The sequence below is a fragment of the Lissotriton helveticus genome, chromosome 9, assembly GCF_964261635.1.
Source record: "Lissotriton helveticus chromosome 9, aLisHel1.1, whole genome shotgun sequence".
Taxonomy (NCBI): domain Eukaryota; kingdom Metazoa; phylum Chordata; class Amphibia; order Caudata; family Salamandridae; genus Lissotriton; species Lissotriton helveticus.
Window position 1 is genome coordinate 91,494,601 of NC_136070.1, and position 13,802 is coordinate 91,508,402.

Consider the following 13,802-nt stretch of genomic DNA (forward strand, 5'->3'; position numbering starts at 1 on the left):
ATATCCAGCGTGACGTTGGGAGTGGGGTTAGAGTTATTGGAAGGGTAATCAGCGACAGGAGGGGTGAGGCAAATGCGGGACGAGTGGAGACTGGTCGTTGTGGGGGGGCAAGTGTAGTGATGGGGAGTGAGAGTGGGGGGGGGAGATGTTGAGGGGGGAGTGGGGACCAGGAGTGGAGGGGGGGCTAAGGGTGGGGAGTGAACTGTTGAGGGAAGAGTGGAGGCTTGGAGTGGCGGGGGGGGATATGTTGAGGGTGGGGTGTATGTCTGGCATGGGTTGAGTGCCGAGAATAAGGGGGGCGCTGATGAGGGCGGAGTGAAGGCTAGGAGTGGCGGGAGTGCAGGGAGTGGGGCGGAAGATGTCGAGGGGGGGTGCATGTCAGGATTTCTTTGAGTGGGGGTGGGGGGGAGATGTTGAGGGAGGGGGGAGATGTTGAGGGAGGGGTGTAGGTCTGGAGTGGGTTGAGTGCCGAGACTGGAGGGTGTGCCAATGAGTGAGGAGTGAAGGCTAGGAGTGGCGGGAGTGCAGGGAGTGAGTAGGGAGATGTTGAGGGAGGGGTGTATGACAGTTGTTTGAGTGCAAAGAGTAGGGTGGGGGGGTGTTGAGGGAGGAGTGGGGGCCAGGAGGGGGGGCGCAGGGAGTGGGGGGAGAGAGGACACGGCTGGGGGGAGAGCTAGGTGCGGCGCGGGTGTAGGGAGTGGCGGGGGTGGAGAGATTGGGGGGGTAATTGGGAAGGCATAGAGTCGCGTTGTGAGGGTCAGAGGCGGTGGGTCGTTCTGAGACGTTAGTTGGAAGTGAGGAGTTCTGGTTCAGTTGGATTGGGGTATGTGTGGAGGGCCGCCGATTGGAGAGGTGCTCTTTGAAAGTGGGGAACAGGTTGTCGAGTAGTTCCAGGTTCCTGTCTGTGGCTTGAATTAGAACAATCCCGTTATTGTAAATAGTAATGGCTGTACTGCCAGGGAAGCGTTTGGATGGAGCGATGGAGAGTGATAGTCCATGAGCGGATTTCCTGATGGTGGAGACGTTGAGTAAGGCCTGGAAGGTTTTTCTCCATTGAGCTCTGCGTGCGGTGTGGAAGATGATATCAGTGTTCAGGGATCCATTTACCGGAGAGAAGTAGGTGTCGGCAAAGGGTCTTTCAGGGTGGGACCTCAGGAGGTTGTGTTTAAAGCGTTTAGCGGCTTTTTTTGTGAGTGCGGGTGGGTAGATTATTTTAAATGTGTGCTTGCCGCAGTGATCCATGTTAGGAAGGTGAAAGGTGGGTGTGGGAGATTGAGCAGAAGAGATGTGCAGGATCGCAGATAGATGCAGACAAAATGTTACAAATGCCTGTAGACAGTATGTTACATAGGTCAAAAGAGACAACTGCAGACCATATGTTACATTCTGAATCTCACAATCATGGCCCACGACAGAGCCCAGCTGGAACTCTCCCACCCCCTCCCATGGTTTACGCAAGAAGTGCCATATCTCGGTCTAAAGATCTGTTCCTCCTTAAACAAGACCGTGTAGAGCAATTATGCATACTTGCTGAACACAGGCCTGGAGATCTGGGGGCATTTCCTGGATGGGGAGCATAGCAGCGGTAAGAAGAAGACTGTTACCCCCAAATCCTCTACATTGCGCACTGCATACACTCCAGCAACTTATCAATAGCTTCATATAGGAAAGATAAGCGGCCGCGAATGGCAAGGATAAGAGCATATACGACAATCTCGGATGGTGGCCTCAGGATTCCGAAATTGACTCTCTACCACCCTGCACAACTTTCCTACATGTTTGAGTTGGCCCGGCCCCTTACGGAGATGCAATGTTGCTTTCTGGACCAGGCAGTTGCTGCCATCCACAGACCATCTGGGGTATATTTCTCCCCGGTGGTACGAGCCACCGTGACAACCTGGGTTACAGTGTACGTCAAGAAGGAACTCTTCTCAACATACGTACCTCACATGCCTTATTGGCAACCTGAGTTTCCTTCAGCTAAATCTGGCAATGACTACCGGCCTGGCAGGAGGCAGGCTGCAAGAGATTGGGAGACTTGTTTGACCCTACCAGCCTCCAGACCATTCCCCAACTGCAAGATTATTAGGGCCTTCCAGCTCAGGAAGAATGGCGGTACATAGCAGTCTGACACTGGGTCAGACAACGCCCAGGTCGATCCTAGTCGCAAACTGACTCTTCTAAAAATGGATGGTCCCCCGTTATAGTGATAACAACTGCTCTCTCACATCCATTACTTTCCAAAACCTCTTAAGCCGTCCAAATCGTCTGCTCAGACCAGATGGGAAGCTGAGCTGGAGTGCACTTTCACAGTCAAGAAATGGGCAGAAATCCTTTCAGAACTGATCCCCTGCTCGCTCCTGAGTGAAGCAGGAAACTATGCTCAAAATTACCCATTGCTGGTACCACATCCCGGCCAGATTGGCAGCATGGAGACAGGGTGCAAAGGACTAATGTTGGTGCTCCTGCGGAAAGTCTAGCACACTCACCCGTCTTCTATGTCACTGTCCCAAGCTACACCGGTATTGGGACGAGGTCCTATGCGACATTAATGAAATGTTTGACACAGAGCTCCCTCGCTTCCAAGTTACATTCTGCTGTGCCTACCCAATTTCCAGACTTACCCCCTGCAATCCCGAAAAGGGAGGGACATTCCGCTCGCCCTCTGTCCGGCAAAACAAGCGATCCTGACTCACTGTAGCACAGATAATACACCGACCCAGGCAGACTGGATACTCAAACTGTGGGATCTACTGGGAATGGAAAAGCTCACCACCGCCACAGAGTTCACCCTGCTGCAGTTTGACAAAATTTGGGCACCCTGTGTGCTCTTCTTAGCGCAGGACTTAAAGACTTGCCCCTGCTACCTACAGGTCCTTCGACTCACGTCTGATTCCCCCCCTCTGACTGGTGACCTCAGAGGAACTCTCTCCTACCTGTGAACGACTCCCTCCCACTATCCTCAAGAACTTGTCCCCTTTAGAGACATTTGCAGATTGTCCTTTACCTGCCCCCCTCCCCTTCTTCATGCTCCCTCCTGACCCCCTCCCCCTTTTCTCCTTCTCCTTTCCCGCTGAATCCCTCCTTAGTTGATTCCCTTCCTCAAAGTGTCCCCCTCACCGCCGTCTTGGATGTAGGTGAGGTATATGTATGTTATAAAACTTTAATAAAGTTTGGAACCTTAAAATACTAGATCCTTTAATGGTCTTCTGCACTGGTTCTTTCCCCTGGGGCATTGATCTCTTTTTTCCTATTTATCTCCTGCTTAGTGCTTAATATTGTCACGGAATTATGGCCAGCTATTGTCAACTTTTTAAATGGCTACCCTCAGGGATGTATGCTTTCATACACTATGCTTTCATTGAACATCGAAAGCTATAGGGAATAATTCCCGCTAGAACCCTCTGTTGCTTTTTCCGCTATTCACAGCTTCTTCACAATTCTCTGATCTGCCTGTGGTTCTGGGTTTACCACTGTATTACACAATCTTCTATGCTTATCGATTTGCCTCCTTTAGTCTGTGGCGAACTGATGGGGTTCCACTTCTTCTCTGGATGCCGCATGGAGCGATTGGTAGAAGTTCTTAGTTGCCATCTTAGCACTCGGGGAAGGAGGAAAGGCATGGGAATAAAGGAATTAACATAAGAATCAGTCACCAAGTCCTTCCCACACACCAGAACTCCAAATTACGACGCTGAGCAACGCACTTGTGTTTTAGCTTCTCAGAGCAGTGAATGGCCCCTTTCCACCTGGGAGCTCTGTGGCCAATTAGGAAACTCTGTGGATTGGTTCTGGGGCATGGACAGAGTACAGTTTTTCACAATCCTCAATAGGAAGTTTGTTTTTAATTAATGTAGTTTAAAGTAATGCTGAGTTTAGTTACAATCTCACCTACTCTGTACACTAATTGAACATTTATCAAACTTGTTTATCTTTCCAATGTGAATAGTTATTTATTTGCAAATAGTTCTTTTCTAGCTATACACTGGTATCCTGGAAATGAGTCTGCCTATGTGAAAAAATCCCAGACAGTGTGCATTTCCAAGCATGGTACAGATGCATGGAACTTGGCAACATTTAAATGCTTTAAATGTTTAAGGTTCCTGGAAAACCTACGTACAACATTCTTCATGGTTGCACAATGCGTCTCATTCCTGCCCTGATTAAATGTCACCTTTTCAGAAGCTGTGTACTTTGTGTTCTGGAATGTGAACCAATGTGAATGAATCACAGTATGGTCAGAAGTGCACTTATTCTGGCATTAAACGTTTAAGATGTAATGTTTTGTTGCCATAAATTAATGTAATTTAAATCTAGAATATTTCCCTCCCATCCTGTTGAATATGTAGACTTGCATATGGGACTGTATTTGAATTCTCCTGTGGTAATGAGGTCTTCTTGCCAAGAAGCATTGCTTACTTGCTGTGCAACATACTGATCTCAGCAGATTGTAAAGAAGTAGTGTAGTAGAGCAACTTTTCTTAATTGACTTCCTTTCTCTTTGTTTTTATTCAGTGACCCATCAATTTTGGATGAACTTGATTTGATAGAAGAGGAAAGGCGTGTGCTTATTGACAACATAAATCGTCGTCTCACCCCACAGGCAGTCAAAATCCGTGCAGGTAGGTTACAAAGTTACCTTTAGCGTTGCTCTTATATTTTTATTGTTGACTTAACAAAAGATAAAGTAGCCACGTTATTATCATCTCTTCGTATGTGTAATTGGATCCCCTATGTCAATATATCACACTTATAACTTTCTAACATCTACTTTATATAATGACCACAACCCCAGTTCCACCTTCAGCTGGAAGGTTAGAGTGAAGGGGGACAAAGGGGTGGCTCGAACAGAGTGGAAAAAACATTTAAGTAAAATATTTTCCTTTAGTGTTCTAAGTTTAAAAATTCTGCCTCCGCCCGACCCTGCACCCTCACCTGGGTGGCATGACTCAGACCCTCATTGGGTATCCATGTTACGAAGCATATAGTCTCAAGTGCAGACCTCCAATCCCCTCCCTAGCCTAAGCAAATTCCTTTTCAGATTTCTGCACAAATGACTCTGAGGGAAATTTTCATATAAAGTGGCTTGCAATTTAACATTGCACCAGACAAATGCTTCAGTTTTCAGTTAAACTCCTAAGGAAAATCTCCACAAATTTGAAAGGAAAAAAAATGGGAATGACGGTCACAGTTGAAAATGTGAAGCAGAAGAGAGCAGTTTTAGTCCAAAGTCTATGGCAGATATGGGAGTGCTAAGAATGTTCATTAGAATTAGACAAATGATCTTGAGGAAAACGCAGAGAGGTAGAAAATGACAGTTTTAGGGAAACAGTGATACTTCTGATGGATACTACTAGCTGCAGATTCCTCACCTTAGAAAACTCCACATGTTCCAGAGTGGTTCTATAAAATTGTACTCTAGCAATGCTCCATGTGCTGCTAGGTGAGGCAGTTCGGCTCGGAGTTAACTCCATACAGCCCTGGATGTTACTAAGCAGAGCTGCATTTAAGCACCACACCTGTGCATTGATGTTAGTTTTTTTTCTTTCTGTACCTTCCAACGCTGATTCAGAGCTTTGCTCCTAATTTCTTCTGCTTTTAAATGACTCCTGAAAACCCCAAAAAATCCACTACACTATGAAACGATGTCTGTTTAAGATTACAGGTTTCAAACCATGCCGCTAATGTAGAAACAGATATTGGTCACAGACATGCGCAAGGTGTTTCTGGTACTTGGGACACGACAAAGTCGAGCAACAAGTGTGCCTGAAAGCGATCTGGGACCATGAAACAAAAATGTACGTTGCCAAACACAAAAAGTAATTGTGGGCCTCTAGCGCCTGCTTCCACTCCAAGTCGAGAATGCGGACTCACTCCCACTCTAGAGGCTACTCTTGCGAAAGGTCAACTTCACTGTTGAAGTCCTCTGATAATTCTAAATCGAAAGTCCAAATGCACAAACAAGAAAGCGAACCAGGACTCAACCCACATTCCACCAGTTCCCATCCAAAGTGAAGGTGCTAGGCCATCACGATGTTAGCCTGTCTCATCCAGAGCTCTGGTTGCAGAAGAGATTTCCCACTTGATCCCAGGGTGCCTCAGATTTTCCAGGCGAAAGGTGATGCTGGAGCAATTTAACATCTTTAATGAGGCCATGCTGCAGATATTTGATGTGCTTCCTGCTCCCTCTGGTCCACATTCAGGCCCCAAGGATCTACAAGGGCCCACAGTCAGTTTACCACTGTTTGACCCATTTGCCCACATTATGGGCCCAGTGCTGACTGCGGTTCAGACTTCCGCCGAGGCTTCATGACCTATGCCAGTTTCTCCCTTGTTGACACCAGTCATATGCCACAAATTCCAGAAGAGGACCTGGTGCTGATTCCAATGTCTGTCTAATCCCAACAAATGTTACTCTACGAAATTACTAAACCTCAACCATCCAAAAAACAGCTTGACTGATCCAGTGCCTCCACTATGGCTGATGTGCCATCAGATGTTCTGCAAATTTTTTTTTTTGCTCCAAATTTGATCAAAGCTTACCACCCACCAGAGATGATGATGGTGGGGAAGGAGATGATCTACCTCCTCTTTGTGATGACAATTTGAACATGGACGTACAAGAGGCCAGTGGGCTTGATACTTACCCTGATACAGGATTAAACTCACCATTTGGACCGCCATCGGAAAAGAGTGCATCATATGCAGTGGTAGCCCTATCAACAGCTTAGTACTTGGAAATACAACTAACCTCTATTGAGGTTGAGACAAACGTCCTTATGGAAATCTGACAGCTTGGGCGAGCCACATCGGAGTCCCTGCTCCCTTTTAGTGAGGCCCGCCCTGATACCTTAATGAAACCCTGGTCAAAGCCCTGTTTGAGCCCACCGGTGTCTAAGCAGGTGGCCTGACATCAGATTGGTGTCTGTTGTGATTTCCTGTCTAACATCCTACTCCAGAGTCTGGTTGTTCAGGCTTCAGCCACTGTGGTGAACTCCAGTTAACTGCCCACCACTTTACTGGATGGCGAGTGCAAGAGTAATTTACATTTTGAAAACAAATGTTCTCCTGGACTAGCCTGGCATCAAAATTGGTCAATGCAGTCTGCGTAGTGGCACCATATACTCATGCCAGTGAGATCTTGATGGCAGTCCTAGGAGACCTTGGGGCCTCAATGGCTCAAATATGATGGTAAAAATGCAACAAAATACCCGATTTGTGCTGGCCTTGATATTACTGAATGTCTGGGAAGGGTGGTTGGTAGCATTGTGGTGCTCTGCCTACGCGTGGATGAGCTCCCTAGGATTGTCTGGTAATGTAAAGGCCTCTCACGTTTATGCCCTCTGATGGTTCATGCCTGTTTGACGATGAAACTGATTCTGCCTTGGAACGCTTCAAAGAAAGTAGAGCCACGGCAGGTTTCCTGGGTCTTTTGACACCTGGCAAACCGTTTCCTCACTAGTTTAGGAAATTCAGAGGCCACGTTAGGGGTCTGTTGTATCAGCACAGTCGGTCTCCCCAACTACTACTACAATGACCCCTGTCCTTTCAAGGCTGGGTACTTGTATCTGGTAGTCAAACAAGGGCATCAGCTCTCTAGTCCCCTTCTGCTTCGGTAACCGCCACCAAGCCGCTTTAGCTTGCAGTTAGTGGCGTACATGCACCCTGTGTGATGTAGTGTGCATCACTTCCTTCCAGGGTCTGATAAATGAGTCCTTCGTTCAGCATCACTGTGCCCTTCCCTTTCTTTCTGTCGTGTCAAATCCACCCCCCACTTATCCAGTATTATGGGTGTCTTTCATAGATTCACATGCCTGAATCATTCCCCGTCGTCGAGACGGGAGCCTCCGGTACATAGAAAAGTAATGTCTTATAGACATACATAGAGAATAGTAGGCCTAAAGGCCTCACCTTAGTAACATATCCATGTCCTTTTGTAAAAAGGACCAAACTCTAGAGAAGAGCCAATCAGCTATCACCTCCCTCTAGAACCTTCCTGGCAGGAGCCTCAGTCCCTCAGATTTTCTACCGCACGTTGTGCTAAGGGAGTCTCCTCTGAGCTCTGCTCAGATTCTGTGTTTTTTCACTTCATTAAATGACTTTGTTGTCAAGGATTCTTTTCTACTATGGATTATCTTCAAATACATTCTTTAAAGAAGGTCTGGTAAGGAGAAGAAAAGATTTTTTAAGAGCCTGTGCAACTTGTTTCTAGAGGTTGCTCTGCTTTGATCCTCACACGGACCGCATTTACTTTCTATACCGCAGGTGAAAGACTGCAAGGTATGTCTCACTTTCTCAAGTAAGTTTTTGAGAGGTCGTGAAGGGCGATTTTTAATATGGTGTCAAACACTAAGACCAGAAAGGAGGTTTTTTATTTTCTCCAGTGTCCGTGATGAGGCGTTATCCTCAACGTCTAGGAGACCTCAAAAGAGAAGAGAATCTCCTCAGACTCATTCCTCAGGGGAAAATCCTGAGAAGGCCCTCAAAAAGATCACCCATGGGTCTTCTGGGCGCAGTTCTTAAAAATCTCCTCACTCTGTGGTAAAGGAGAGTAAAGGACTTGATTTTGGGAGAAAAATCATGTAAAAAAAGACGACTTCTGAGCCGTCAAAATCACCTCCTCTGGTCATAAGACCCTTCAGGAAGGCGTCTTCTATACCTCCTGAGGTAAAGACTAAGAAGCCAACATCGTCAACGAAAAAATCATCATCATTGCCTATTACAGCCTCTTCGTCTACGATGGCCTCGTCTACGATGGCCTCGTCTACGATGGCCTCGTCTACGATGGCCTCGTCTACGATGGCCTCGTCTACGATGGCTCGTCTACGATGGCTCGTCTACGACGGCTCGTCTACGACGGCTCGTCTACGACGGCTCGTCTACGACGGCTCGTCTACGATGGCTCGTCTACGACGGCTCGTCGACGACGGCTCGTCGACGACGGCTCGTCTACGACGGCTCGTCGACGACGGCCTCATCTACGACGGCCTCATCTACGATGGACTCTTCTGCGCCTCATCTACGATGGCCTCGTCTACGATGGCCTCGTCTACGATGGCCTCGTCTGCGATGGCTCGTCTGCGATGGCTCATCTACAATGGCTCATCTACAATGGCTCATCTACAATGGCTCATCTACAATGGCTCATCTACAATGGCTCATCTACAATGGCTCGTCTACGGCGGCTCGTCTACGGCGGCTCGTCGACGACGGCTCGTCGACGACGGCTCGTCGACGATGGCTCGTCTACGACGGCTCATCTACAATGGCTCATCTATGACGGCCTGTTTACGGCGTCGACGATGACCTCGTCTACGATGGCCTCGTCTATGATGGCCTCGTCTACGATGGCCTCGTCTATGATGGCCTCATCTACGATGGCTTGTCTACGATTGCTCGTCTACGACTGCGTCGTCGACGACTGCCTCGTCTATGGCTGCTCGTCTACGAAGGCCTGTCTATGGCGCCGACGATGGCCTCGTCTATGACGCTCGTCTACGACGGCCTGTCCATGGCTACGATGGCCTCGTCTACGATGGCCTGTCCATGGCTACGATGGCCTCGTCTACGATGGCCTCATCTACGACGGCTCGTCTTCGATGGCTCATCTACGACGGCATCGTCATTGACGGCCTTGTCTATGACTGCTCGTCTACGACGGCCTGTCTACGGCGTCGACGATGGCCTAGTCTACCATGGCCTAGTCTACCATGGCCTCGTCTACCATGGCCTCGTCTACGATGGCCTCGTCTACGATGGCCTCGTCTACGATGGCCTCGTCTACGATGGCCTCATCTACGATGGCCTCATCTAAGATTGCTCCTCTGCGATGGCTCGTCGTCGACGGCCTCGTCTACAACGGATCGTCTATGGCGTCGCCTACGGCGGCCTCGTCTATGACTGCTCGTCTACGACGGCATAGTCTATGACGCCGATCTCGTCGACGGACTCGTCGACGAGGGAAATTCTGATAATTCTGGAATCTTATAATGTGGTAGAGAGGGCTGCTCAACCTTTTAAGATCTCAATGGTCTCTCAAGAACAGGTCTGCTTCTTGTATGACTTCACAGAACCTCTCAAGAAGGCAGTAAGGTCAATACCGATTATCGATTACTTATAGTCAGAGGGGTAAGGGTCATGCAGAACCCCTCCTCTGTATCACCAGTGATCCCTCAGTTGGATAAGAAGTATAGGGCGCCAGATACAGCACCGGCATGTTTAACAGGACATACTAAGCCGGACTCCGTGGTGACACAGGCGGCCCAGAAGACCTCCAGGAATCCTTCGGCCCCTTTGTCGCTTCCTCCTGATAAGGAGGTAAGAAGAGTGGACAACATTGGGAACAGGTTTTCCTCAATATCGACAATGACGGTAAAGGCCGCGAACGCCCTAGCACTCTTGGGACGTTATAATAAGCAATTGTGGGCACACATAGCCCCATAGCTGTCGGAATTGCCAGGTTCATCCACAGAGGAAGTAAAGAGGATTCTGCTAGATGGTGAAGCATCGGCGTCAGAAACTATAGACTGCGCGATGGATATCGCTATGACAGGGTTCTGCCAGTTGGCTGGAGCAGCAGTCTTGCGGCTCCAAGGATGGCTAAAGGCAACCTCTTTCCGTCCTGAGGTGCAAACAAAGATTTTGGACATGCCATATGTTAGCCAGTTACTATTTGGAACAAAAAATTGACGAAGCAGACCCTGCAAGAGCTTTGGGCACTCTTCAGTATAAGGATCAGTCCTTTAGTAGAATAGAGGAAGAGGACAGTCTTCCTACAGAGGAAATTATTAATACAAGTCTTCCTGCCGTTCGGGCCAGAGTAGACCGCAATACCAACGGCGCCAACAACAGCAAAACAAGCAATCCTCTTTTGGGAGGTCTTCCTTTCAAGGTAAAGGACAGCGGACATAACAAAAATCTACGGCTGCTTCTATGAGAAATCTCAAATATGCTGCAGAAAGGAGCAATAGAGAGAGTACCTCCATCTCAGAAGGGAAAATGGTTTTATTCCTGCTTCTTTTGATCCAGAAAAAAGACAAGAAGTGGAAACCAATCTTGGACCTTAGGGCCCTCAACAAATTCCTAAGAAGCAGTTGTTTCGCTTGGTAAAGATCCAGGAGGTCTTGCGACTACTGTAACAGCAGGATTTTAGGGCGTCCCTAGACATACAGGACGCTTACTTCCATATCCCAATTCACAGGAATCACAAAAAGGTACTTGCGATTTGCAGTAGCGGGCAGACACTTGCAGTTTCGCGTTCTGCCCTTCGGGCTCAAGTCTGCACCGCGCATATTCACGAAATGTCGTACCCCGGTGGCGGCATATCTCAGACAGTGCCCTCACCACGTCTTTCCGTATCTGAATGACTGGCAGGTCAGGGCTCCATCCTTAGAAGACACGTCCAGGTCTTCCAACGCCTGTTTAAAGCTTTTCGATTGCTTGGGTCTCACCCTCAATCAGGAAAAATCGGTCCTACAACCTTCTCAGTGCATCAGTTTCCTAGGTGCAACCCTGGACACACGGTCAGCAAAAGCTTTCCCATCCAGAGAGAGGATGAACAAGCCCCTTGCACTAGCTGCTATAGTAGCCTCGAAGAAAGTCTTGACAGTCCGTCTCTTCAAATCCCTCCTGGGGATGATGTCAGCGTGTATCCTCCTGATTCCTCACTGTCGACTACGAATGAGGAATCTACAGGAGGTGCTCTCGAAGCAGTGGGTCCAATGCACAGGGTCATTCGACGACCACATAAAAGTGAATCCTCAAATGGTCGGAGACCTGCAATGGTGGATGTCATCTCAAAACCTGTCCCAAGGCTTGTCATTCCTGCTTCCGGCTGCTCCTCATGTTGTCACAACAGGCGCCTCCTTGGAAGGCTGGGGAGTTTTTCTGCAAGAGCTACAGATAAGCGGGTACTGGTCTCCTATGGAGAAGAAAATACATATCAATCTGCTTGAACTGCGGGCGGTCTTCCTGGCCCTTCAAGCTTTCCTGCCAAGAATAAAACATTCCCTGGTGCTCATCCGGCCAGACAACACCACGACTAAGCACTACCTCAACAAAGAGGGAGAGACACGCTCTCTGACACACTCTCGCGAGTTGCAAAAAATAATCTGTAATTGGCTCACACTCCACAATATAACCCTAAGAGCGGACTATGTCCCAGGCATGGACAATGTGCTCACCGACGTGTTGAGCAGGCAGAAAACATCGTCACACGAGTTCGAATTAGATCAACAAATTATCGACCAGATCTTCTCCAGATGGGGCACGCCGCAAATCGATCTATTTTTGACGACAATGAACGCCAAATGCCCACACTTCGCAAGTTGGCATTCCCAGTCAGGGTCTCTAGGGAATGTATCTTCCATCTCATGGCGCAACGTCGTTGCGTACGCCTTTCCGCCATTCCCCATGCTTCCCAGAGTCCTCAGGAAAATTTAGGTGGAGCCTTGTACTCTAATTTTAATAGCCCCAACTTGGCCGAGGCGACATTGGTTCACGGAGCTCCACCGTCTATCCCTGGAGCCGCCGGTCCACCTGTGGCAGTATCTATCTCTGCTTACAATGAACAACAATAAAGTGCAACATCCGGATCTGAAGTCTCTCCGGTTAGTCGCCTGGCTCCTGAGTTCAGAGAGTTCCACAATCTGAATATTCCACAAGACTGCAGACATTCTTGCCAGAGCAAGGGCGGATAGCACGACCAAGACGTATTCCCTGAAATGGAAGCACTTTTGTGTTTGGTGTGCAGATCACGGAATTCGGCCTTTCTCCACATCACCGGAGCAAATATTACCTTATCTATTACATCTGGCACAGTCGGGCCTAGCCCACTCCTCCATTAAAGTACACTTAGCAGCAATATCTCGTTATAAAGAACTTCAACGAGTCCATCGCTCTGGTCAAGCGGGTTGATTAAGCAATTTCTAAAACGATTATACAGATCTTTCCCGCCAGTAAGGATGTTGCCACCTACCTGGCATCTCAATGTGGTTCTTAACCAGCTCATGAAACATCCGTTCAAACCAGTACACAGAGCTGACCTAAAGTATGCCTCGTGGAAATCAGCACTCCTCCTGACGCTCACATCTGCAAGGGGGGTCAGTGAGATACAGGTGTTTTCAATCCAGCATCTTTTTCTACTATTTAATAACGACAGAGTAATCCTGAGAACCAATCCTAGGTTTATCTCAAAAGTCCCGTCGGACTTCCACCTAAATGAACCTGTGGTTCTGCGTTCCTTCTTTCCAAACCCAAGCACGGCAGCTGAGAGATCGCTGCTTTCTTTGGATCTCAAGCAATGCTTGAAGTTTACACTGACAAAACGAAAACATTCAGGAAATCTAACCAGCTATTCGTAGCTTACAGCAGACCTAGGAAAGGTCTACCGCTTGCCAAGCAGAACATCTCCAGATGGATTTCTGCAGCCATTGCTTTCTGTCATGTCCAAGCCGGACAGCCATTGCATTCCAAAGTGAGAGCGCACTCCACGAGAGCTATGTCCACTTCTATAGCTCTCTTTGCAGGGGTGCCGGTCATTGACATTTGCAGGGCGGCAACATGGAAGTCGCCGCACTACTGCCTGGATACGGAGCTGATGAATGATGCAGCAGTGAGACAATCAGTGTTAAGCCATCTTTTCAGTAAGGGGAGCCTTCCTCCGTCCCTCCATCCTACTCTGGTGTGCACATTTCTTTAGTAATACTTATTGTGGAGTTCTAATGATGGTTCATGCTCGCATGATGTTTCTTGTCTAAGAACTTGTATATGCTGTTCCATCAGAAATGTGCACTCTGCATTGC

The 13,802-nt window shown here is 48.2% G+C and overlaps 1 protein-coding gene across 1 annotated transcript in view; it reads left to right on the plus strand.

Moving 5' to 3' along the window:
• Window positions 1-13,802, plus strand: part of EIF2S1 (eukaryotic translation initiation factor 2 subunit alpha) — a 187,740-nt gene that overhangs the window by 82,377 nt on the left and 91,561 nt on the right. The window contains exon 5 of the mRNA XM_078659540.1: window positions 4,516-4,622. Within this exon, the coding sequence (XP_078515666.1) occupies window positions 4,516-4,622 (107 nt within the window). The remainder of the gene's footprint in view (window positions 1-4,515; window positions 4,623-13,802) is intronic.